General features: G+C 31.5%; 1 protein-coding gene across 5 annotated transcripts; it reads right to left on the minus strand.

Annotated features, from left to right (window-relative positions):
- Positions 1–24234, minus strand: LOC141454910 (prolyl endopeptidase-like). 5 transcript variants are annotated; one of them, XM_074129610.1, is made up of 16 exons: positions 24031–24234; positions 18943–19026; positions 18648–18871; positions 17778–17965; positions 17582–17664; positions 16629–16774; positions 15803–15965; positions 15500–15700; positions 14707–14895; positions 14523–14636; positions 13970–14118; positions 12803–13015; positions 12284–12425; positions 12088–12198; positions 11885–11953; positions 1–1201 (listed from the first exon to the last, which is right to left on the minus strand). In XM_074129610.1, exons 2-16 carry the CDS (start codon positions 19006–19008, stop codon positions 1136–1138), a joined length of 2124 nt encoding a protein of 707 aa, XP_073985711.1. In that variant the 5' UTR covers positions 19009–19026; positions 24031–24234; the 3' UTR covers positions 1–1135. The 5 variants fall into 5 exon arrangements, with proteins under 5 accessions (XP_073985711.1, XP_073985713.1, XP_073985709.1 ...); XM_074129612.1 differs by lacking the exon at positions 24031–24234 and adding an exon at positions 20542–20608; XM_074129608.1 differs by lacking the exon at positions 24031–24234 and adding an exon at positions 19407–19620.
- Positions 24235–25707: the final 1473 nt, after the last annotated feature.

The following is a 25707-nucleotide window of genomic DNA, read 5'->3' on the forward strand; positions in this document are numbered from 1 at the left end:
TTTTCTTTTTTTTTTTTTTTTTTTTTTTTTTTGTAACAGTGGATACAAACTTACAAATTTTTAAAAAACATTATTTCTTAGTCTCAGAATCGGAAATCTGTCCGATTACAATACCTTCCCCAATGAATAGAGCAAGAAAAAGTAATTTTACTTTATTTTTTCAGCAACTCGATACCTCAATGTATTTTTGCGTGCTTATAAAATGAATTTGATCAATAAAATTAGAATAATATCCATGAATATCTCAAATCATAACAGAGTTTTATATTTTGATAATGAGTTTTCAAGACTAGTACAATTTTCTTTTATCCGCATTTTTTCCGTTTAAGTTGTACATTTACAAAAATTAATTCCTCAATGTGTCACCTTAAATAAAATTAAAATTAAAATAACATAAAGATAAAGAAATTAAATACATCTATTTAATAAACACATTCACTTAAAAATATCCACTTGAAAAACTTGAGTTTATAATAAAAAAAAAACAAGGTAACCTGCTCACAAGACAGTGAACTAAAAAAAAAAAAAATCAAATATTTACTTTGCAAACGTTATACGCTACAATTTTAAACGATCATTCTCAATTTATTTATCAAAAATTTCATCAGAAATTAGAATTAACTTCATGAGTTTTGTTTAAATTCCTTCACTATTTCATTTAGTTCTTAAATTCAAAAGCTTCACTTTCAAAAACCTCACCAAGGTTTTCTTTTATGACTGCTATTCATCAGTTGTCAGATAATTTTACCAACACTGTTATTATTTATGTACATAACTTCTTTTCTTTTAATGAACAGTTATTTATTGAATAATTTATTCAAAATTTATGTGTAATAGGATAAACAATAAATACAAAATAATATTTTCTGACTTTAAGCTGTATTTAAACGGTTTTACTTTGTTTTAAGATGATCCGCAATTTAAAAAAATAAATTACATAAATATAATGAAATCAATAATTTTCTTTGCAATTTAAAACTACTTTGTGGGTTTGAACATGGCGTTTTTTTTGTTGTTTTTTTTTGTTTCACTAAATTCCTTAGGATTTGTGAGATTCTCTTAAAATTTTCTGAGCTATAGTAAGCAGTGAGCCATTTGTATTGAAAAGCATGATTTTTTTATCAAGTTTTTTTTTTTATCCAACATAAGTCAAATTCAGAGTCCTTTGTAAGAAGCTCAATATATCAGTGCATTCTTCAATCTGTAAAAGAAATTTAATTTTTAATTAGCACATCACTTGAATATAGTTGAATATAATAGTTTCATAAAGGAATAATCCATAAATGCAGCTCCAATACTCTTCATTTTACCCAGGCCTCGAACAATGATAGGCCGAACTGACTGTGTCTAACTGATTGGTTTAATCCAGTGGTTCTTAACCTTTTCATAGACGCAGAACACAATTATATGTATATATTTTTCTCGCGGAACACTAACATTAAATAATTTGAAATTCGGTATTTATCAAGAACATAAAATTAAAAACAAGGAACAATTTTTTGTTTTCGTATCTTTCCTAAGTTTCTAAATTTCAATACAATTAAAATTGAAATTTCGCGGAACACTTGGACCACATTTGCGGAACACCGGTTAAGAACCACTGCTTTATATCGTCTACATTTATAGATCTGTGCACAAAATAACTATAGCTTATAATTGAGAAAAACAAAGTGTACAAGAGAACAAAATTTCATACGAATACGTGGTTCACAGTGGGAGATATAGAATGGCCATAATTTTACAGAATTTCATGACCCAAAAAATTTTCAACCCTTTATATCTTCTACATTTATAGATCTGTGCACAATATAACTATAGCTTATAATTGAGAAAAACAAAGTGTACAAGAGAACAAAATTTCATACGAATACGTGGTTCACAGTGGGAAATATAGAACGGCCATAATTTTACAGAATTTCATGACCCAAAAAATTTTCAACCGTTTATATCTTCTACATTTATAGATCTGTGCACAAAATAACTATAGCTTATAATTCAGAAAAACAAAAAGTACAAGAGAACAAAATTTCATACGAATACGTGGTTCACAGTGGCAAATATAGAACGGCCATAATTTTACAGAATTTCATGACCCAAAAAATTTTCAACCCTTTATATCTTCTACATTTATAGATCTGTGCACAAAATAACTATAGCTTATAATTGAGAAAAACGAAGTGTACAAGAGAACAAAATTTCATACGAATACGTGGTTCACAGTGGGAAATATAGAACGGCCATAATTTTACAGAATTTCATGACCCAAAAAATTTTCAACCCTTTATATCTTCTACATTTATAGATCTGTGCACAAAATAACTATAGCTTATAATTGAGAAAAACAAAGTGTACAAGAGAACAAAATTTCATACGAATACGTGGTTCACAGTGGGAAATATAGAACGGCCATAATTTTACAGAATTTCATGACCCAAAAAATTTTCAACCCTTTATATCTTCTACATTTATAGATCTGTGCACAAAATAACTATAGCTTATAATTGAGAAAAACAAAGAGTACAAGAGAACAAAATTTCATACGAATACGTGGTTCACAGTGGCAAATATAGAACGGCCATTATTTTACAGAATTTCATGACCCAAAAAATTTTCAACCCTTTATATCTTCTACATTTATAGATCTGTGCACAAAATAACTATAGCTTATAATTGAGAAAAACAAAGTGTACAAGAGAAAAAAATTTCATACGAATACGTGGTTGACAGTGGCAAATATAGAACGGCCATAATTTTACAGAATTTCATGACCCAAAAAATTTTCAACCCTTTATATCTTCTACATTTATAGATCTGTGCACAAAATAACTATAGCTTATAATTGAGAAAAACGAAGTGTACAAGAGAACAAAATTTCATACGAATACGTGGTTAACAGTGGCAAATATAGAACGGCCATAATTTTACAGAATTTCATGACCCAAAAAATATTCAACCCTTTATATCTTCTACATTTATAGATCTGTGCACAAAATAACTATAGCTTATAATTGAGAAAAACAAAGTGTACAAGAGAACAAAATTTCATACGAATACGTGGTTGACAGTGGGAAATATAGAACGGCCATAATTTTACAGAATTTCATGACCCAAAAAATTTTCAACCCTTTATATCTTCTACATTTATAGATCTGTGCACAAAATAACTATAGCTTATAATTGAGAAAAACGAAGTGTACAAGAGAACAAAATTTCATACGAATACGTGGTTCACAGTGGGAAATATAGAACGGCCATAATTTTACAGAATTTCATGACCCAAAAAATTTTCAACCCTTTATATCTTCTACATTTATAGATCTGTGCACAAAATAACTATAGCTTATAATTGAGAAAAAGAAAGTGTACAAGAGAACAAAATTTCATACGAATACGTGGTTGACAGTGGGAAATATAGAACGGCCATAATTTTACAGAATTTCATGACCCAAAAAATTTTCAACCCTTTATATCTTCTACATTTATAGATCTGTGCACAAAATAACTATAGCTTATAATTGAGAAAAACAAAGAGTACAAGAGAACAAAATTTCATACGAATACGTGGTTCACAGTGGCAAATATAGTACGGCCATTATTTTACAGAATTTCATGACCCAAAAAATTTTCAACCCTTTATATCTTCTACATTTATAGATCTGTGCACAAAATAACTATAGCTTATAATTCAGAAAAACAAAAAGTACAAGAGAACAAAATTTCATACGAATACGTGGATTACAGTGGCAAATATAGAACGGCCATAATTTTACAGAATTTCATGACCCAAAAAATTTTCAACCCTTTATATCTTCTACATTTATAGATCTGTGCACAAAATAACTATAGCTTATAATTCAGAAAAACAAAGTGTACAAGAAAACAAAATTTCATACGATTACGTCGTTCACAGTGGGAAATATAGAACGGCCATAATTTTACAGAATTTCATGACCCAAAAAATTTTCAACCCTTTATATCTTCTACATTTATAGATCTGTGCACAAAATAACTATAGCTTATAATTGAGAAAAACAAAATGTACAAGAGAACAAAATTTCATACGAATACGTGGTTGACAGTGGGAAATATAGAACGGCCATAATTTTACAGAATTTCATGACCCAAAAAATTTTCAACCCTTTATATCGTCTACATTTATAGATCTGTGCACAAAATAACTATAGCTTATAATTGAGAAAAACAAAGTGTACAAGAGAACAAAATTTCATACGAATACGTGGTTGACAGTGGGAAATATAGAACGGCCATAATTTTACAGAATTTCATGACCCAAAAAATTTTCAACCCGTTATATCTTCTACATTTATAGATCTGTGCACAAAATAACTATAGCTTATAATTGAGAAAAACGAAGTGTACAAGAGAACAAAATTTCATACGAATACGTGGTTCACAGTGGGAAATATAGAACGGCCATAATTTTACAGAATTTCATGACCCAAAAAATTTTCAACCCTTTATATCTTCTACATTTATAGATCTGTGCACAAAATAACTATAGCTTATAATTGAGAAAAACAAAGTGTACAAGAGAACAAAATTTCATACGAATACGTGGTTCACAGTGGGAAATATAGAACGGCCATAATTTTACAGAATTTCATGACCCAAAAAATTTTCAACCCTTTATATCTTCTACATTTATAGATCTGTGCACAAAATAACTATAGCTTATAATTGAGAAAAACAAAGAGTACAAGAGAACAAAATTTCATACGAATACGTGGTTCACAGTGGCAAATATAGAACGGCCATTATTTTACAGAATTTCATGACCCAAAAAATTTTCAACCCTTTATATCTTCTACATTTATAGATCTGTGCACAAAATAACTATAGCTTATAATTGAGAAAAACAAAGTGTACAAGAGAAAAAAATTTCATACGAATACGTGGTTGACAGTGGCAAATATAGAACGGCCATAATTTTACAGAATTTCATGACCCAAAAAATTTTCAACCCTTTATATCTTCTACATTTATAGATCTGTGCACAAAATAACTATAGCTTATAATTGAGAAAAACGAAGTGTACAAGAGAACAAAATTTCATACGAATACGTGGTTCACAGTGGCAAATATAGAACGGCCATAATTTTACAGAATTTCATGACCCAAAAAATATTCAACCCTTTATATCTTCTACATTTATAGATCTGTGCACAAAATAACTATAGCTTATAATTGAGAAAAACAAAGTGTACAAGAGAACAAAATTTCATACGAATACGTGGTTGACAGTGGGAAATATAGAACGGCCATAATTTTACAGAATTTCATGACCCAAAAAATTTTCAACCCTTTATATCTTCTACATTTATAGATCTGTGCACAAAATAACTATAGCTTATAATTGAGAAAAACAAAGTGTACAAGAAAACAAAATTTCATACGATTACGTCGTTCACAGTGGGAAATATAGAACGGCCATAATTTTACAGAATTTCATGACCCAAAAAATTTTCAACCCTTTATATCTTCTACATTTATAGATCTGTGCACAAAATAACTATAGCTTATAATTGAGAAAAACAAAATGTACAAGAGAACAAAATTTCATACGAATACGTGGTTGACAGTGGGAAATATAGAACGGCCATAATTTTACAGAATTTCATGACCCAAAAAATTTTCAACCCTTTATATCTTCTACATTTATAGATCTGTGCACAAAATAACTATAGCTTATAATTCAGAAAAACAAAAAGTACAAGAGAACAAAATTTCATACGAATACGTGGTTCACAGTGGCAAATATAGAACGGCCATAATTTTACAGAATTTCATGACCCAAAAAATTTTCAACCCTTTATATCTTCTACATTTATAGATCTGTGCACAAAATAACTATAGCTTATAATTGAGAAAAACGAAGTGTACAAGAGAACAAAATTTCATACGAATACGTGGTTCACAGTGGGAAATATAGAACGGCTATAATTTTACAGAATTTCATGACCCAAAAAATTTTCAACCCTTTATATCTTCTACATTTATAGATCTGTGCACAAAATAACTATAGCTTATAATTGAGAAAAAGAAAGTGTACAAGAGAACAAAATTTCATACGAATACGTGGTTGACAGTGGGAAATATAGAACGGCCATAATTTTACAGAATTTCATGACCCAAAAAATTTTCAACCCTTTATATCTTCTACATTTATAGATCTGTGCACAAAATAACTATAGCTTATAATTGAGAAAAACAAAGTGTACAAGAGAAAAAAATTTCATACGAATACGTGGTTGACAGTGGCAAATATAGAACGGCCATAATTTTACAGAATTTCATGACCCAAAAAATTTTCAACCCTTTATATCTTCTACATTTATAGATCTGTGCACAAAATAACTATAGCTTATAATTGAGAAAAACGAAGTGTACAAGAGAACAAAATTTCATACGAATACGTGGTTCACAGTGGGAAATATAGAACGGCCATAATTTTACAGAATTTCATGACCCAAAAAATTTTCAACCCTTTATATCTTCTACATTTATAGATCTGTGCACAAAATAACTATAGCTTATAATTGAGAAAAACAAAGTGTACAAGAGAACAAAATTTCATACGAATACGTGGTTCACAGTGGGAAATATAGAACGGCCATAATTTTACAGAATTTCATGACCCAAAAAATTTTCAACCCTTTATATCTTCTACATTTATAGATCTGTGCACAAAATAACTATAGCTTATAATTGAGAAAAACAAAGAGTACAAGAGAACAAAATTTCATACGAATACGTGGTTCACAGTGGCAAATATAGAACGGCCATTATTTTACAGAATTTCATGACCCAAAAAATTTTCAACCCTTTATATCTTCTACATTTATAGATCTGTGCACAAAATAACTATAGCTTATAATTGAGAAAAACAAAGTGTACAAGAGAAAAAAATTTCATACGAATACGTGGTTGACAGTGGCAAATATAGAACGGCCATAATTTTACAGAATTTCATGACCCAAAAAATTTTCAACCCTTTATATCTTCTACATTTATAGATCTGTGCACAAAATAACTATAGCTTATAATTGAGAAAAACGAAGTGTACAAGAGAACAAAATTTCATACGAATACGTGGTTCACAGTGGCAAATATAGAACGGCCATAATTTTACAGAATTTCATGACCCAAAAAATATTCAACCCTTTATATCTTCTACATTTATAGATCTGTGCACAAAATAACTATAGCTTATAATTGAGAAAAACAAAGTGTACAAGAGAACAAAATTTCATACGAATACGTGGTTGACAGTGGGAAATATAGAACGGCCATAATTTTACAGAATTTCATGACCCAAAAAATTTTCAACCCTTTATATCTTCTACATTTATAGATCTGTGCACAAAATAACTATAGCTTATAATTGAGAAAAACAAAGTGTACAAGAAAACAAAATTTCATACGATTACGTCGTTCACAGTGGGAAATATAGAACGGCCATAATTTTACAGAATTTCATGACCCAAAAAATTTTCAACCCTTTATATCTTCTACATTTATAGATCTGTGCACAAAATAACTATAGCTTATAATTGAGAAAAACAAAATGTACAAGAGAACAAAATTTCATACGAATACGTGGTTGACAGTGGGAAATATAGAACGGCCATAATTTTACAGAATTTCATGACCCAAAAAATTTTCAACCCTTTATATCTTCTACATTTATAGATCTGTGCACAAAATAACTATAGCTTATAATTCAGAAAAACAAAAAGTACAAGAGAACAAAATTTCATACGAATACGTGGTTCACAGTGGCAAATATAGAACGGCCATAATTTTACAGAATTTCATGACCCAAAAAATTTTCAACCCTTTATATCTTCTACATTTATAGATCTGTGCACAAAATAACTATAGCTTATAATTGAGAAAAACGAAGTGTACAAGAGAACAAAATTTCATACGAATACGTGGTTCACAGTGGGAAATATAGAACGGCTATAATTTTACAGAATTTCATGACCCAAAAAATTTTCAACCCTTTATATCTTCTACATTTATAGATCTGTGCACAAAATAACTATAGCTTATAATTGAGAAAAAGAAAGTGTACAAGAGAACAAAATTTCATACGAATACGTGGTTGACAGTGGGAAATATAGAACGGCCATAATTTTACAGAATTTCATGACCCAAAAAATTTTCAACCCTTTATATCTTCTACATTTATAGATCTGTGCACAAAATAACTATAGCTTATAATTGAGAAAAACAAAGTGTACAAGAGAAAAAAATTTCATACGAATACGTGGTTGACAGTGGCAAATATAGAACGGCCATAATTTTACAGAATTTCATGACCCAAAAAATTTTCAACCCTTTATATCTTCTACATTTATAGATCTGTGCACAAAATAACTATAGCTTATAATTGAGAAAAACGAAGTGTACAAGAGAACAAAATTTCATACGAATACGTGGTTCACAGTGGCAAATATAGAACGGCCATAATTTTACAGAATTTCATGACCCAAAAAATATTCAACCCTTTATATCTTCTACATTTATAGATCTGTGCACAAAATAACTATAGCTTATAATTGAGAAAAACAAAGTGTACAAGAGAACAAAATTTCATACGAATACGTGGTTGACAGTGGGAAATATAGAACGGCCATAATTTTACAGAATTTCATGACCCAAAAAATTTTCAACCCTTTATATCTTCTACATTTATAGATCTGTGCACAAAATAACTATAGCTTATAATTGAGAAAAACAAAGTGTACAAGAGAAAAAAATTTCATACGAATACGTGGTTGACAGTGGCAAATATAGAACGGCCATAATTTTACAGAATTTCATGACCCAAAAAATTTTCAACCCTTTATATCTTCTACATTTATAGATCTGTGCACAAAATAACTATAGCTTATAATTGAGAAAAACAAAGTGTACAAGAGAACAAAATTTCATACGAATACGTGGTTCACAGTGGCAAATATAGAACGGCCATAATTTTACAGAATTTCATGACCCAAAAAATATTCAACCCTTTATATCTTCTACATTTATAGATCTGTGCACAAAATAACTATAGCTTATAATTGAGAAAAACAAAGTGTACAAGAGAACAAAATTTCATACGAATACGTGGTTCACAGTGGGAAATATAGAACGGCCATAATTTTACAGAATTTCATGACTCAAAAAATTTTCAACCCTTTATATCTTCTACATTTATAGATCTGTGCACAAAATAACTATAGCATATAATTGAGAAAAACAAAATGTACAAGAGAACAAAATTTCATACGAATACGTGGTTGACAGTGGGAAATATAGAACGGCCATAATTTTACAGAATTTCATGACCCAAAAAATTTTCAACCGTTTATATCTTCTACATTTATAGATCTGTGCACAAAATAACTATAGCTTATAATTGAGAATAACAAAGTGTACAAGAGAAGAAAATTTCATACGAATACGTGGTTCACAGTGGGAAATATAGAACGGCCATAATTTTACAGAATTTCATGACCCAAAAAATTTTCAACCCTTTATATCTTCTACATTTATAGATCTGTGCACAAAATAACTATAGCTTATAATTGAGAAAAACAAAGTGTACAAGAGAACAAAATTTCATACGAATACGTGGTTCACAGTGGGAAATATAGAACGGCCATAATTTTACAGAATTTCATGACCCAAAAAATTTTCAACCCTTTATATCTTCTACATTTATAGATCTGTGCACAAAATAACTATAGCTTATAATTGAGAAAAAGAAAGTGTACAAGAGAACAAAATTTCATACGAATACGTGGTTGACAGTGGGAAATATAGAACGGCCATAATTTTACAGAATTTCATGAGCCAAAAAATTTTCAACCCTTTATATCTTCTACATTTATAGATCTGTGCACAAAATAACTATAGCTTATAATTGAGAAAAACAAAGTGTACAAGAGAAAAAAATTTCATACGAATACGTGGTTGACAGTGGCAAATATAGAACGGCCATAATTTTACAGAATTTCATGACCCAAAAAATTTTCAACCCTTTATATCTTCTACATTTATAGATCTGTGCACAAAATAACTATAGCTTATAATTGAGAAAAACAAAGTGTACAAGAGAACAAAATTTCATACGAATACGTGGTTCACAGTGGGAAATATAGAACGGCCATAATTTTACTGAATTTCATGACCCAAAAAATTTTCAACCCTTTATATCTTCTACATTTATAGATCTGTGCACAAAATAACTATAGCTTATAATTCAGACAAACAAAGTGTACAAGAAAACAAAATTTCATACGAATACGTGGTTCACAGTGGGAAATATAGAACGGCCATAATTTTACAGAATTTCATGACCCAAAAAATTTTCAACCCTTTATATCTTCTACATTTATAGATCTGTGCACAAAATAACTATAGCTTATAATTGAGAAAAAGAAAGTGTATAAGAAAATAAAATTTCATACGAATACGTGGGAAATATAGAACGGCCATAATTTTACAGAATTTCATGACCCAAAAAATTTTCAACCCTTTATATCTTCTACATTTATAGATCTGTGCACAAAATAACTATAGCTTATAATTCAGAAAAACAAAGTGTATAAGAAAACGAGGTTCACAGTGGGAGGAATAGAACGGCCATAATTTTACTGAATTTCATGACCCATAAATTTTTTAACCCTTTATATCTTCTACATTTATAGATCTGTGCACAAAATAACTATAGCTTATAATTGAGAAAAACAAAGTGTACAAGTGAACAAAATTTCATAAGAATACGTGGTTCAAAGTGGAAGATATAGGACGGCCATAATTTTACAGAATTTCATGACCCAAAAAATTTTCAACCCTTTATATCAGTGGTTCTTAACCTTTTCAAAGACGCGGTACACAATTATTTGTATATATTTTTCTCGCGGAACACTAAGAATAAATAATTTGAAATTCGGTATTTAGCAAGAACTTAAAATTAAATTTAAATTAAAAAAAAAGGAACAATTTTTTGTTTTCGTATCTTTCCTAAGTTTCTAAATTTCAATACATTTAAAATTGATACTTCGCGGAACACTTGGACGATATTCGCGGAACACCGGTTAAGAACCACTGGTTTAATCGAACATTTCGAGGGCTTTCGGTGCCTCTAAGGCTGTTTCAGTCTTAATAATAAGGGGGTTCGTGGCTAATGTGGTAATAACACTACAAAAGGAATATAAAAGAAGTTCATTCGAACACCCTTGGCCAAAGTTAATGGCAAGCCTTCATAAACAGGATCGAGTAGGCAAGAACTGGACTACATGCCTCAGTAGACATATGAAAATGCTGAGGATTATGTCATTACAGATGTTGCTTTGCGTTAATGCACGGTCCTGGCAATAGCGAGATTCCTCATACTAGGCCTGCTAATTTTTTACGCTGGATAACGGGAAAAATGTTACAATAGATCCTATTCTTTCGAGATCTGTTTCTTAAATTGGTAGGAAAACCACCTTGGGACTGCCGAAGCATTCAGTACGCTGGATCGTCTAGATTGAGGGGACTAAACAATCTCTAACTTCTCAGGGTAGCTTATTGCGCGAACATTTCGGACAATCCACTTGAAATAAGTAAACACGGCGGGCAACAGTGTGTGTGTGCTTAATTTAGTCTGGGGGGCCCGGAGGTACGCTAGGCTCCTGAAAACTTGTTTAGCTCATTCTCACTTAAGGATTTGGCACTACAATTGCTTAGATCATTCAGCTTTAGAAAGGGCCGATATGTTATTAGGCCAGGTAACTCCAAAGACGTTTCAATATATTATTACACTCATATTTAGGGTGCCTGCTTATACCCGTAACCTCAATGTATTAATCGAATTGATACTTACTTTTTTGGAAGTCGGTTTTCCAGCACCATGTCCAGCTTTTGTGTCCACTCTGACTAGTAATGGATTTATCTGTCCCAAAACAAAACATTCGAATTATAATTTTAATCTTTAATTTTCGGGAGTTTCATTAATTTTAATAATAAGATTCTTAGGGTGCTATTAGCTTAGAATATGATGCGCCCCTCCATCAAAGAAAGACTCACCTGACCAATGTGATTTTCCAAGGTGTGCTGTAAAGTTGCTATAAATTTAAGCGAATGTGCAGGTACAACTCTATCATCATGATCTGCCGTTATCAAGAGGGTGGCTGGGTACTAAAAACCGAAAAATTAAGTAACAAGCAAAAAATAAGGGTGGAAATACAAAAAAAATATATAAATTTTTAAAAAAATTGCATACTTGTCCTTCTGGAATTTTGATGTTATGCAATGGTGAATATTTGAGGACATTTTTAAAATGTTCCTCTTCATCTGGATTACCATAATCTGATATCCACATAGCACCAATCGTAAACTTATGATATCGTAGCATATCCAATACGCTGTAGTGACAAAAAATAAAAATACAAATTCATTTATTAACTTTCGTTGTACGATGAAAATTTAAAATAAAAAATTGTTGAAAATAGACTGTTATCTCAGCCTGCATAAACGCTCGATCAGATTATCATTTGTTCCAATATATATCTTAAGTTTTTTGTCCAGACATTTTCAGAAGTTTCTGATGAAGGGTACCGAAATGTAGAGAAATAAAAGACCAACCAAAAACACGCAACATAGTAATTGGGTAACCAAAAAAATACATTTAATGGTCTTTGCCGATAAAACCTTCTCATTAAAATAAAATTTAAATAAAAAAACTTATCTATTATTCATTTATCACTTCTTGATTAAAGATGTTGTTTATTTTATTACTCACCCAACCATAGATATAGTAGCTCCATAGAGATCTGGTCTTTGATTACTGCAAGCAGCTGTTAATAGACCACCATTCGAACCTCCTTGTATAGCTAGCATTTTATTGTTTGTAAATTTATTTTGAATTAAATATTCAGCAGCTGAATGGAAATCATCAAAAACGTTTTGTTTATTCAGTAAACGACCTGCATCGTGCCATTTTTCACCATATTCTCTTAGATAGGAAAAATTAAATCAATTAAAACAATATGATTATCACAAGGCAATTTTTCGGGTAAAGGTTGACCAAGGTACTGTTAAGATCGGGGACCATATTTCCCCCATTACACAATTTTGAGCATCCATTTCAAGGGAACTTAAAACTAAGGACTGGAGACTGGACTTTTTACAGCGTAAAAAGGGATCCATCAGGTTTAATAGATGACTTGTGATTCAGGTTCCAGAATCTTTGAAATAAAACAAGACAGTTACTGAATACTCTCAAGACAGTTAACACAGTTTTCTAAGTTGAATTTTTGCAATCTTAAGCTGTACTAAGGATCTTGAGAAAAGGCCTTAAATGTAAGGGAGATACTTCTCAACTTCTCGGACTTGCCGTCTGCGCTAAAAGAGCTAGCAGCTTTTAAAACAACTCTGATCTCTTATTTGGGAATGTATGGGAGTCTCTGAGACATCTTTCTCAGTGCAACAAGAAAGCTGCATGTTGTCAACTGGGGCAACGTAATTGCTGATCAGCTGGCCAAGTATTGGAAACACCCAAGGGCACCATGAAAACGGTCCTTCAGAATCGCTTTAGAAAGAGCACGATAAATCTCTGGAATCGCTATTTCAGGAATCAAAAAAGCTAATATCCAATCTGAGTAACCATTAAGTAAGAAGTAATCTGTTCTACCTTCCTTATCTTCACAGGGTAGGGTTGTTTAACACGGAACCTAAGTGTTTGCTTGGCCACGAGATGGAGAAAAAGACTTCTTAAATCCTGTCAATTGCGTTGCTGTGGCACGATCGTAATAAGAGATCATGCGCTATGTAAAGTAGTGGGGAAGATTGAGCCTTGTAATAAAGGTGTTTTTCTACCAATTATAAAATTCAAGGGTTGGTATAATAAGCCTTAAGGCTTAAGAATATAATAAATAAAAAGAAAGAAATATTAGACAACTGTACTTACCCACCCCCACGGAGATTTGCCACGGCCACTACTCCATTCAAATGTTTCATAAAAACTAGTCTAAACGTACTGTACACTGGCTGTAAGTTAACATTAAATCCACCGTAACCATAAAGAAGACAAGGGTTGGATCCATCCTTAACGGTACCCTGAAATTTAGAAGGAAGAAATCATTTAATATAGGGCAACTGAAAAAACCATCAGTTAATCTCTAAACTTTAATTGTATTCTCATTCACCATCACTCCTTAAATCAGAGTTGTTTTGGACTTCTGTGAGTTTACTTTCAGCCTATAAACTTACAGTTATTTCCTATTCACATCAATTTAGTAACTCATTGTATTTTCTTTTACTTTACAGAGCATATTATAACTATATACGACAGTCATTTCTAGAGATATATTAAGCAAAACGATAATTAGCAACTAAATGATACTTTAACGTAGAGCCTTAACAGAGTCTTATTTTGAAGCATTGCAGACTAACGTACTTAGTTCTAAGCAAGATTACGAAAATTAGGAAAAAAAAAAAAAAAAAAAAAAGACAATACATACCTTTTTATACATCACAAACATGGGCACTTTGGTACCATCTTTACTAGGATAGAACACTTGTTCTAATTCATACATTTCTGGATCCAAGCCATTAATGGTTGTTTCACGGAATACCTATTATTTAAAATGTAATAAATTATTAATTTAAATATCTGTTTAATAAATAATTAATTAATTAACTTACGGTAGGTTGTGGTATTGGACTTTGACTCAAATCGCAACGGTAGATGGTTCCTGGTGTGAAGAATGACGTAAAATCATAAAAAATTTCTGGATATTTTTTCTTGCCAGAAAAACCGCTAACAGTTCCCATTGGTAATGGTAATTCTTGGATGAATGAACCATCAGCTAAATTGTGTACATGAAGTACACTCTGAAAGCAAAGACATGAAACTAGTAGCTATAATTAAAAAAAATCTCCAATTTTTTTTTCAGCAGAAAGTAACCTAGAATATTCCAATCAGTTTGGAATTGGTTCAATTTTTAAAGAATATCAAGCACAAATAAAATAGTTGGGAATATAATGTACTGCGACCTACACAGATCTATTATGTTCCCCCTACTCGTGCTTTGCGAGACTGATAACCCGGCAATAATCCCTCTAAATCATATATCTACGAAATCACAAAATCTGTGCTCTCAAGAGGGTCTTCCTCTACCATTTTCACATCCAAATCCCCACTTTAAGATAATATTCAAGAGGAATCCGTTTTCCAAGAAAAACCCGATTTTATTCGGTAGTGATTGATCAGAAAATAGATCTTGAACCGTCTTAGTCCTCTAAAGCATAGTTCTGTTGACTTCAACCTCTCTCATGAGCATTTCTTGAAGAAGCATGTCGCTTTTCCTATCGGAGGGATCAGGCCCACAAAATTTAATTTTAAATGCGCCTGGTTGGTGAACAAAGAGACTAACTTCTGACGACTTCTAATCTAAGCTGTAACAAAAAATTATATCAATAACATAATAAAGCTTACCTTAACATCATGAACATATGCCAGGACAAGTTTATCAGTGGCTACACAAGCAGCCCAGTCTAGTACGTCAGTTTCATGTTCAGGTACTAATGTAATCCAATTCTCTCTAGTATAATTATCAAAATCAATCACAATCAGCTTATAATTAGGTGCATTTTTGTTTGTGCGGAAAACGAATTTTGATCCTGTATTGGTAATATACTATAAACAACCCCCCCAAAAAAAACATGGATTAGTAAAAATTTCGAGACAAAAGTTACATAATATGTTATAATTAAAAAAAATAATAATAATTTTTCTTACTTGATAATCTGCCTCCAAGGTACTGACTACTTCTGTAAGCTGTATTGGACCAGTTATACCGTTGGGAAGAGCAGATAGATCGGCAAAATATAACAAATTAAAATGGCACATCTTTCTTGGTTCTAGCACCAGCCACCTACCACAGTCGCTAACCGTTGCGTCCCTAAATTTTGTAAAACAAGTTATAAATCGTACACACTTTAAATTCATAATATAAAAGGAACACCCCAGGACATAATTGTGTGGATAATTTTTTCGTAGTCAAGTCTCCGAGATATAAAAAAAGAGCACAAGGTAAAGGAAACGAATATCGTTTTCAGAGACCTGATCAAACATACGACACTTGCTCCAGAAGTAGTTGTGGAGAGAAATGAATGAGAAAGAGATTTGAAAGAAGTACCGATTAAGGGTACATTTCCATCAACTATTGTATTTTGCAGATGACCAAGTTGTATTGTGTTTGCCCAAAACAGAGACTATGTTAAGTATATGATTAAGACAATCGCGAAATAGAAAATCAGATAGATCCGGAGGTTTGGAAATCAATTTCGCTACAATAGACTACATCGTAACCAGTGGAGATTAAGTAGTGAGGTTGATTTTCTCGTTTCAGATGGGACCATAATTAAGAGAGAGTGGAAAGCTTTAAACATTTGGGGCCCAAGAAGCGCTTGAGGTGGCAGCCACCGTTTAACAGGTACAGAGGCAGCATTGGGATACATCCAGCTGGGATTGCAAGCCAATGATTGCCTGGGGAGAGAGAGTCAGTTGGAGAGATCTTCAACAGAAACTTTAGTAAACAAGTGAGTCCTAAAAATATACTTACAAAATATAACCCGAATCTTCGGGAAATTCCACACAAAGTATATCTTCAGATTGTGGTGTTCCAATTCGATGGTAATAAAGTTTTTGGTTTTTTACAACACCACTTTCTGATCCAACAGCTTTGTTGCCTTCAACATCCGGAAAACACTGAGGGGAGGAAAATGCAATTAATTACGAGAAATTACTTGCACTAAATACACTTAAAACTAGTTTAAAAATTGTTATGTCGCAAAAATTTATTTGTAACTTACAACAAAATTTACATTAGATGACGAAAATTCAAAAGACTATACTAAAAGAAATTAGCTCAGGGAGCGAGTACCTCACTGCGAGCCACATAAAAATATTGTGCTAGAAAATAAAAGCTTCTAGAATTCGTCAATATATCCAGTTAAATATAATCGTTAATATACTATTTCAAACTTCTGGTATCAATTTTAAAATGAAACCATTTTTTTTTAATTAATAGTCACAAGGGAGAACCATAATGAGCATTAACGTTTTTAAAAATGTGAAAGTGGTTTCATTAGATAATTAAATATCGATTTTGATAATTTTCCTTACATGCTTTTTCGCAAAATAGCAGAGTTTAGTGGAAAAGTTGATCTTATTTACAACTGGCAATCAATTTTTAAATCATCTGCAATTTATATTGATAACATAGTAGTCTTGAATTTTCAGAGAGTCTCATTCTATTATAATTAAAGATAATTTGATTGAATCATTTGAAAATTCTTTAATTTATAAAGATATTAATTTTGTGTTTAACGCGTCCTTTAGTTTCCTCCATATTCGTTTTTGTAGTTCTTCAACAATTGGTGAGGAGTATTTATTAAATAATGGATGACATATAAATAAGTTTTAGTATGTTTTGTACAACTGAGACTGTTTAGCAAACAGTATTGATTTTCAAATCAATCAAAATGTTTGATAAATGTTAAAATCATTTCATACCCCGTAAAATGCACCTTTGTTATCATGTGTCCAAGAGAGAGATGTGTACTTAGTTTTTTCCAAAACTTCTGGCAGATTTTCTCCTTTAAAAAAAAAAGTAATAATACAAATATAATCACAAAATAATGAAATGTAATTTTTTAGATTGTTTCTGATATCATTTACAGTGATTAGCATGAAAAAATGTATATCTTACCATCGTCCACTTTCTTAAAATGAAAAGTAACCCAATCGGCTCCACTTTCACTCAACGCATAACCCATAATCTTGCCATCTTCTGAAAATGCGGTACCAGCAAGTGAGATTGTACCATCAGGCGAAAGTAGATTAGGATCTAAAAATACTTGAGGCTCTGCGTCCAATGTGTCAAGTTTGTAAAGAACGCTAGAAATAAGATAATTAATTACAGTTAATTACAATAGTCCCCCAGTGAAGGACTAAAATTCGAAATCCTGCTTCACCTTCTACAAAAAAAAAAATCATTTAATGGAAATACTAAGCGAAACTAGGGTTAGAGTATTTTTTCTTATGTTCCAGATTTGTCTTCCACAAAATACGAACATTTAAGAATTACTAGTAAGATGAATACACGTTAATATTAAATTCAATTCTAACTTTTAATCAATACTAATTACTTTCATTAATTGAAAAAATCTGAAAAATTATACGCTTTAAACAGTTCTCAATAATGAGAAAATGAACCTCAAAATAATTCTAGAAAAGACACTTTAGAATGTCAAAAACCTGCTAGAACCTTGAACATATAAATTTAACAGGAAATATGTTAAAAATAAAATTATAGGTCCCTTCTACAGTAATAATCAAAGTTAAAACAAATTATACGGCAATAATTTTAAATAAGAAATAAGAAAGTGAAAACCAATCGACAGAATCTTTTTATTGTCTGACAATTTTAGTTAAAAACCACAACTTTTCCACAGTAAAGTGTTTAAGTTTCTAAATTAATCATTACCAAGATAAAATTTATGACTTCCATAAATTACAATGTCAAAATGAGGTTTTTAGTCAGACTAATACGGTAATTTCCAAACAAGGATAGACTTACTTTTGGTTTTGTAAACCAGTGTTCATGTGATAGAAATATTTATCTCCTCTTCTAAAAGGGCATCCATATTTTGGAAAATCCCACATTTCCGTCAATTTGGCATTGATTTTCTCTCGATCCTTCGCTTCATGTAAATATGGTACAGAAATGTTGTTCTGTGCATCAACAAATTTCTTAGTCTCTTCACTATCCGGGTCTTCTAGCCAACGATATGGATCAGATATCTTAAAATTAACGTAATAATGAATGAAAGTTACAATAAATTGTGATGATATTAGAATTTAATGCTGATTACCTGTACGCCAAATAGGTTTTCTTTAATATTTTCATCTCTTCTTGCTGATGGGTAATTGAATTTCATTTCTTGCGGACGAGAGAGCTAAAATTTGAGACAATGATAAATGTAAGAATAAAAATCACTCCCTCTTTTTAAAAAAAAAAAAAATTAGAAGCTTAATGCATTCAGATTAAACTAGTTTTTTTCAATTGCTAACTAAATTTATATGCTTTACTTTACAGTTTGAACTTACGTAAAAAGAAAAACAAATAACAATTGTGTACTTTCTAAGCATAGGGCATAAGTGAAAAGCATCTGAACGATAAGTAAATTTATTAATAGAGCATTAAGTGTATTTTAAATGTGCAATAAAATAACTAAATTACTAGCACCTTACTTAAAGAAAAAGAAAATTGACCGTTAAATGAACTATAAACATGTTATCTGTAAGCAGATGTGTCTTAAATAACCAAAACATTAACCTTTTCTTTTGATAGTACACGTCTCGTTTGGAAATAGTTTACAGATAGTTTGGTAAATTTTGAAAGGTAACTGGTGGAAATAATTCGACTAGAAACTATAGAAGATATATGAGCAAAACGATAAAATGAATTGCTCATGTACTAAACACTCGCGAAAACAAATTTAAGAATGCTGGGAGAAGGCACCGCACTGTTTATATACTTCTCTTAATGCTTAGAAATACAATTCATCTGATTTTTGTATCGATTGAGAAAATAGATTTTAATTGTAAAATCGAGTTGAAAAATTCGATTATTGAATAATATACATAGATCTCTCGTGATCATTCACAGTCACACTATTTCTCAACTTTGTTGGTTTTAACTTTCGTACATTTTTTCTAAAAACTTATTTTTTTTATGGAATTCGATTGTTCTGTTATATGTTCACCATAATAAAAAGCTGTGTTTGAGAGACGTTACACCGCAGTTGGAGATATATGGTAAATAAATCGCTTAGAGAGACAGAGAATACATTTCCATAAGAAATATTTTTTTTAATTTCAGCTTTTATATATTTCAACTAATGAACTAATGTAATGTAGATAGTAATCAGAACAGATCACTGACACAATACTTTTAGGGAAGTCACATCAATAGGCCCAAAATTGTCCCAAAATCAGGATTGAGGTAAACTTCTATCTCGCACCTTTTTACCTTTGTCAAAAGGAATCATCCCACTAAATTTAAACTAATTAGCTATTAAAATTCGTACATTACTGGTAGAATTAATTTCTGACATAATAATTTATCGTTGTAAATGTTGTGTCTATAATTTTTTGTATTAAAGATTTTTATTTTTATCGTTATGTTAAAAATTTCGCTGTAAAAGATGATTAGTTCCACTCTTTTATTGAGAGTATGCTTAATATCATCTAGTTCATCAGGAAATCGTTTAGTAGAGCAAAGCCGGAAACCAGTTGTCTACTAAACAAAATTCTCAATAATTCCTGATGAAATCCAATCTAAGCTGATATTTCAGCACAATTCTTTTCTATTCTCACTTTTGAATTTGTTCTTATTTTACTTTTGGTCTGAACATCTGAAAATACAAAGGCTAGGCTAGTAATAATACTACAGAATATTAGCTGCTCACTAGATTAGTGTACTGGAATCTCTCTGGTGCCAAACACCCAAATTTTTCCTATTTTTAAGCCTTTTATAACTCACTGTTAAGTGATTGGTAGCTTCATTGTTATCTGAAACAAGAGAACAAATTCCGGAAGATGGTAGTGCTCGTGTATATATTCTGTATCTCGAGCAAGAGACATCTTAGTTGAGTACAACTTTAAGTGAGTAGATAATTTTTTAAGCTAAAAATAGCTAGAGTGGACTTGCTTAAGTTACTTATATTTGGAAAAAAAAAATTATATTGATTTATGGATTTTATATTCTTAAGAAAATGCGAAATCATTGAGAGCTTCGCTAAGCACAAAGCAGCACTTTCTTACATGTGAAAATTGAAAATATAGTGACGTAAAAGGAAGCTTGGACATTCAACAAAGTTTAATTAATCTGTTAAGAAAGCATTAATTTTTATGGAACAGGCGATAAACAGGCATTTTAGTGACAACGATAAGCAGATAGAAAAGCGAAATTATTTAGAAATCCACCACATTAACCATTATTGAGATATCAAATATGTATTATATAGAAAGAAGTAAACATTAAACTTGTGGAGTGTAACAATATGACAATACACGGGATGTATGACGAAATGCCGATTTTGAAAAAACGTAGTTCCTGATAAAAGCAATAATTCGCATTATTACATTGTAGTACTTTGTAGTTATAAGAAATAAAATTTATTAATTAAGTTAAATTCAAATTGAAAAACCTTATGTTATATACAGGGTGTCCCAAGCTATATGGATAACGACTTTTTCTCGGAAACTAAGATAGCTAGAAAAAAAAAAACTAAAAAATACGTATTCCCTTAGTTTTTGTTGGAAATCCAAATTTAATTTGTAAATTTTTTTTCGGTGCTTCCAGAAGCGAGATACAGGCACCAACTTCATTTTTTCAAATCGGGAGGTGGGGTTTTTATTTCAGAAATAGATTCCTCTATTTTTTTTGCTTGAACGGTTTTTTACTGTGAGCGATATTTTACAAGTTATGAATGAAAACATGATTCTTATAAGAAATTTCAAAATGATAATATTATAACGGTTTTTTAATTGAATAAGAAGAAAAGTACTATTTTATTATAAATTTTACTCCTCATTAATATTACAGATCATGCTCGAAATGGCCTCCACTATTAGAGATGCATAGACATACTCTTTCCTGCCAATTGTCCCTCACTGCGAAGGAATTAGATTCGGATTTAACCGAGTTACAGGCATCTATTATTCTTTACTTTAGTTCATCTAAAGATGCAATTCCGGCTTGATTCTGATACACCTAGATTTAGAAATGCTTCTAGATAAGCAGAAAAGTTATGAATAATCACCTGGTTTTTCAGGTGTCCCCAAAGGAAATAGTCCATAGGTGTCAAGTCCGGTGAACGAGGTGGCCACTGAATCGCTCCCCGTGTCGATATAACACGCCCATCAAATTGCCTTCGAGATATCTCTTTACATGCCTGATGGTGTTATATCGACACGGGGGGGCGATTCAGTGGCCACCTCGTTCACACGTATTTTTTAGTTTTTTTTCTAGCTATCTTAGCTTCCGAGAAAAAGTCGTTATCTAAATAGTTTGGGGCACCCTGTAAAGCGCACAGAGGTATGAGGTATTCCCATAGCTTCAATTGAGGAAATCCTTAACCCCAAATCATTATTTTACTTAAAGGTGGGTGAGAAAATTATTTCAAATCTAGAGATTTTTGGTGGAGGTTGGAAGTAAGTAGGGCACCACGTAGCAATAAATATGATTCTGCCGCTCTCTCACTCTCTACGTCAATTTCTGAGACTATGAAGTAATTATTAAGCATAACCTAGTGAAAGAAGAATTAAAATAGTGACACTTACACTCTCCACGAAACTTTGATATGCAACAGAAATTCAAAAGACCCGATGTTACCACTTAGTAATAGTAACTTATACATTATTTTTTTTTTCGGTCCTGTGCACTTAGTGTGTTATTTTTAAAATAAATTAACTGTTAATAACATACATTTTAACTGAAAACTAACGATAACTGCTTTAAAGTGACCAGTATTATCACAAACATAAAAGATAAGTTTCATTTACCTTCATAACATATTTCTTTTTACTAAATTTGTTTTAAGTTAAGAAAGACTCTAATTAAAACATAAACTAAGGTTAATCTGGTAATTAACTATTTTTTTTTTTTTTATTACTTCTTTTTAAAGTTTGTAAACCAACTACTCTGATAATAAGCTATCGCTTTTGACAAAATTTGTTTTCTGAAAATGGATAATTTTAGACGAGTTTTGGGTTGTAAAAGTCTCCTCAAAACTCTTTTTATTTTTAAAAAAAAAATCAAATTGAAGCTAAAAAAACATTTAATTTAAATTCAAAGTTTGAAGAAAGCGTTGAAAATTATATTAAAAGGAAATCCTGAGATGGTTTACATCAGATTTTCTTTCTTTCAAGCTGCTAATCCGAAAAAAATATCCTTTAAGGTTTTCTGGTAAGGGGCCTTACTTAAATTACGTAACGCAATTTAAAGAGCTTTTTAATCCCTCCCCCCCCCCCGATGTAACAGATCGTAACAAAATGTCAACCTCCCCTCCCCCCTAGCCAAATGTACGTAATTTTTTGTTATGGAATATCGTCATTGCATAGTATTTAATTAAAATCAAACATATATTTTTTATTTATTACTTATTTAATTACATTATCACTTAGTATGAAGGTTGGCTATAGTAGAATTTGGCGCGAAAAATATCGTTAGTATTTTTCCATTAATGACCAAAAAATTATAGATTCAATTGGAAAAATTACGTACAAGCATTAAAAAAACCCCTCCCCCGAACCATAACGAATGGTAACAATCGAGCCTTACCCCCCTCCCCCCTTGCGTTCGTTACGTAATTTAAGTACGGCCCCTAACCTGATTATGCAAAAGTGTTTAGGTGCTCACCACACCAAAAAAAAAAAAACAATCAGGAAGTACGTATAAGTCAACAAAGAAACACAACAATTACGTTTTGGTCAAAATTGATCAAACGGAAATACCATTTTAATGAATAACTTTTCATTTTTCTTCTTTCCTTTTATTTTTAAATATATTTTCTCCAAACAAAAAAAAAAGCTTCTAAGATTATCTGTAAATTTGGAACACTGATCGTATACATGCACTTCATTGAAAGAAGAATGACGTGCATCTCTAAAATGCAAATTTAGTGAAATGCATCTATTACTGACAGATCTTTAAGTTTCATAGACTCTAAAACTATTACGTTACTGATTCATGAAGTAGACAAGAACTTTTATTGAAAACTTTTTCCAGTAAAATTTATTTATGAAAGGTTCAAGGAAGGAAGAACACTTTTCTTAAGTATTATTTCAATAAATTGTAACTTTGAACGAATTGTACTTGATACTGTTAATGAGAATCTAAAATTTGTTTCTAAAGATCAAAGAGTATTCTTAACTCTAGCTTTAATTTGACTTACCTCACAGATTTTTATTGACAGCGATTCCTAGCGGTTTTACTAGAAACTGTTCAGAATTATGATTTTAAGAAAACCTGATTTTAAACTTTTTAAAAAAACGCACAAAACAAGGATTTTACGATCATACACAATTGTAAATCAAAATAAAATCAAAACTAACGAATTGGAGATTGAAATAGATTCAAATTGATTGAACAACCAACCAATGCAATGAATTTTGACTTCATTATATATTTCGAGATTTGATATTTAATATTTTGTTATCTGCAATTATCTATAAGCAAGCAGTTACCAAGAGAGATAAAAGTGTATGCAAACAATGTCTAATGTTTATGTTTGTACAAAAAAAAATGGTGCATCCTCACGTTTGTGGTTAAAAACAAAAAAAGAAGTGCAATGACCAGAAATAGAAAAACATATACGAGGGTCGTTTGAAAAGTCCGTGCAAAAATAAAAACTACTTAATTTTTTGGGGTAAACCTTTTTTATTTTTCAACATAGTCTCCTTTTAGGCTTATACACTTCGTCCAACGCTGCTCTAGTTTGTTGATCCCTTCCGAATAATAGGATTTGTCCAAGTCTGAAAAATAGCCAATCGTTTCTGCAATCACCTCCTCGTTTGAATAAAATCTTTTTCCCGCCAGCCATTTCTTCATATTGGGGAACAAATAGTAGTCCGAGGGAGCCAAGTCTGGAGAATAGGGGGGATGTGAAACGAGTTGGAACCCTATTTCCATTAATTTTGCGACCACAACTGCTGAGGTGTGAGCTGGTGCGTTGTCGTGATGGAAAAGGACTTTTTTGTGGGCCAATCGTGGGCGTTTTTCTTGCAGCTCGGTTTTCAAACGGTCCAATAACGATGAATAATATGCACCTGTAATAAGTTTTACCCTTTTCCAGATAGTCGATGAGGATTATTCCTTGCGAATCCCAAAAGAAAGTCGCCATAATCTTTCCGGCCGAAGGAACGGTCTTCACCTTTTTTGGCGCAGATTCCCCCTTGGTAACCCATTGTTTAGATTGTTCTTTGGTCTCAGGAGTGTAGTGATGTATCCATGTTTCATCCACAGTGACGGAACGACGCTTAAAATCCTGCGGATTCTTCTGGAACAGCTGCAAACCGTCCTTGCAACATTTCACACGATTTCGTTTTTGGTCAAGCGTGAGCAATCGCGGCACCCATCTTGCGGATAGCTTTGTCATGTCCAAATGTTGATGCAAAATATTATGTACCCGTTCATTCGAGATGCCCACAGCACTAGCAATCTCACGCACCTTCACTCTTCTGTCATCCATCATCATATCATGGATTTTATCAATGATTTCTGGAGTAGTAACCTCAACAGGGCGTCCAGAACGTTCAGCGTCACTTGTGCCCATATGGCCACTCCGAAAATTTTGAAACCACTTATAAACTGTTCTAATCGAAGGTGCAGAGTCACCATAATGTTTATCAAGCTTCTCTTTAGTCTCCTGAGGCGTTTTGCCTTTCATAAAGTAGTGTGTAATCAACACACGAAATTCTTTTTCGTCCATTTTTTGAAAATCACTCTACTTCCTCGATTCAAATGAATGCCAAACACAAAGAAATAGACCGATCTGACTGAAACTTGGTGTGTGTTCTTCCAAAAGATGCTACTAACTAAACATAACCTCGATACGCGCCAGTAGTGCTAT

The sequence above is a fragment of the Rhodnius prolixus genome, unplaced genomic scaffold, assembly GCF_049639745.1.
Source record: "Rhodnius prolixus isolate KJV_2025 unplaced genomic scaffold, Rpr scaffold_15, whole genome shotgun sequence".
Taxonomy (NCBI): domain Eukaryota; kingdom Metazoa; phylum Arthropoda; class Insecta; order Hemiptera; family Reduviidae; genus Rhodnius; species Rhodnius prolixus.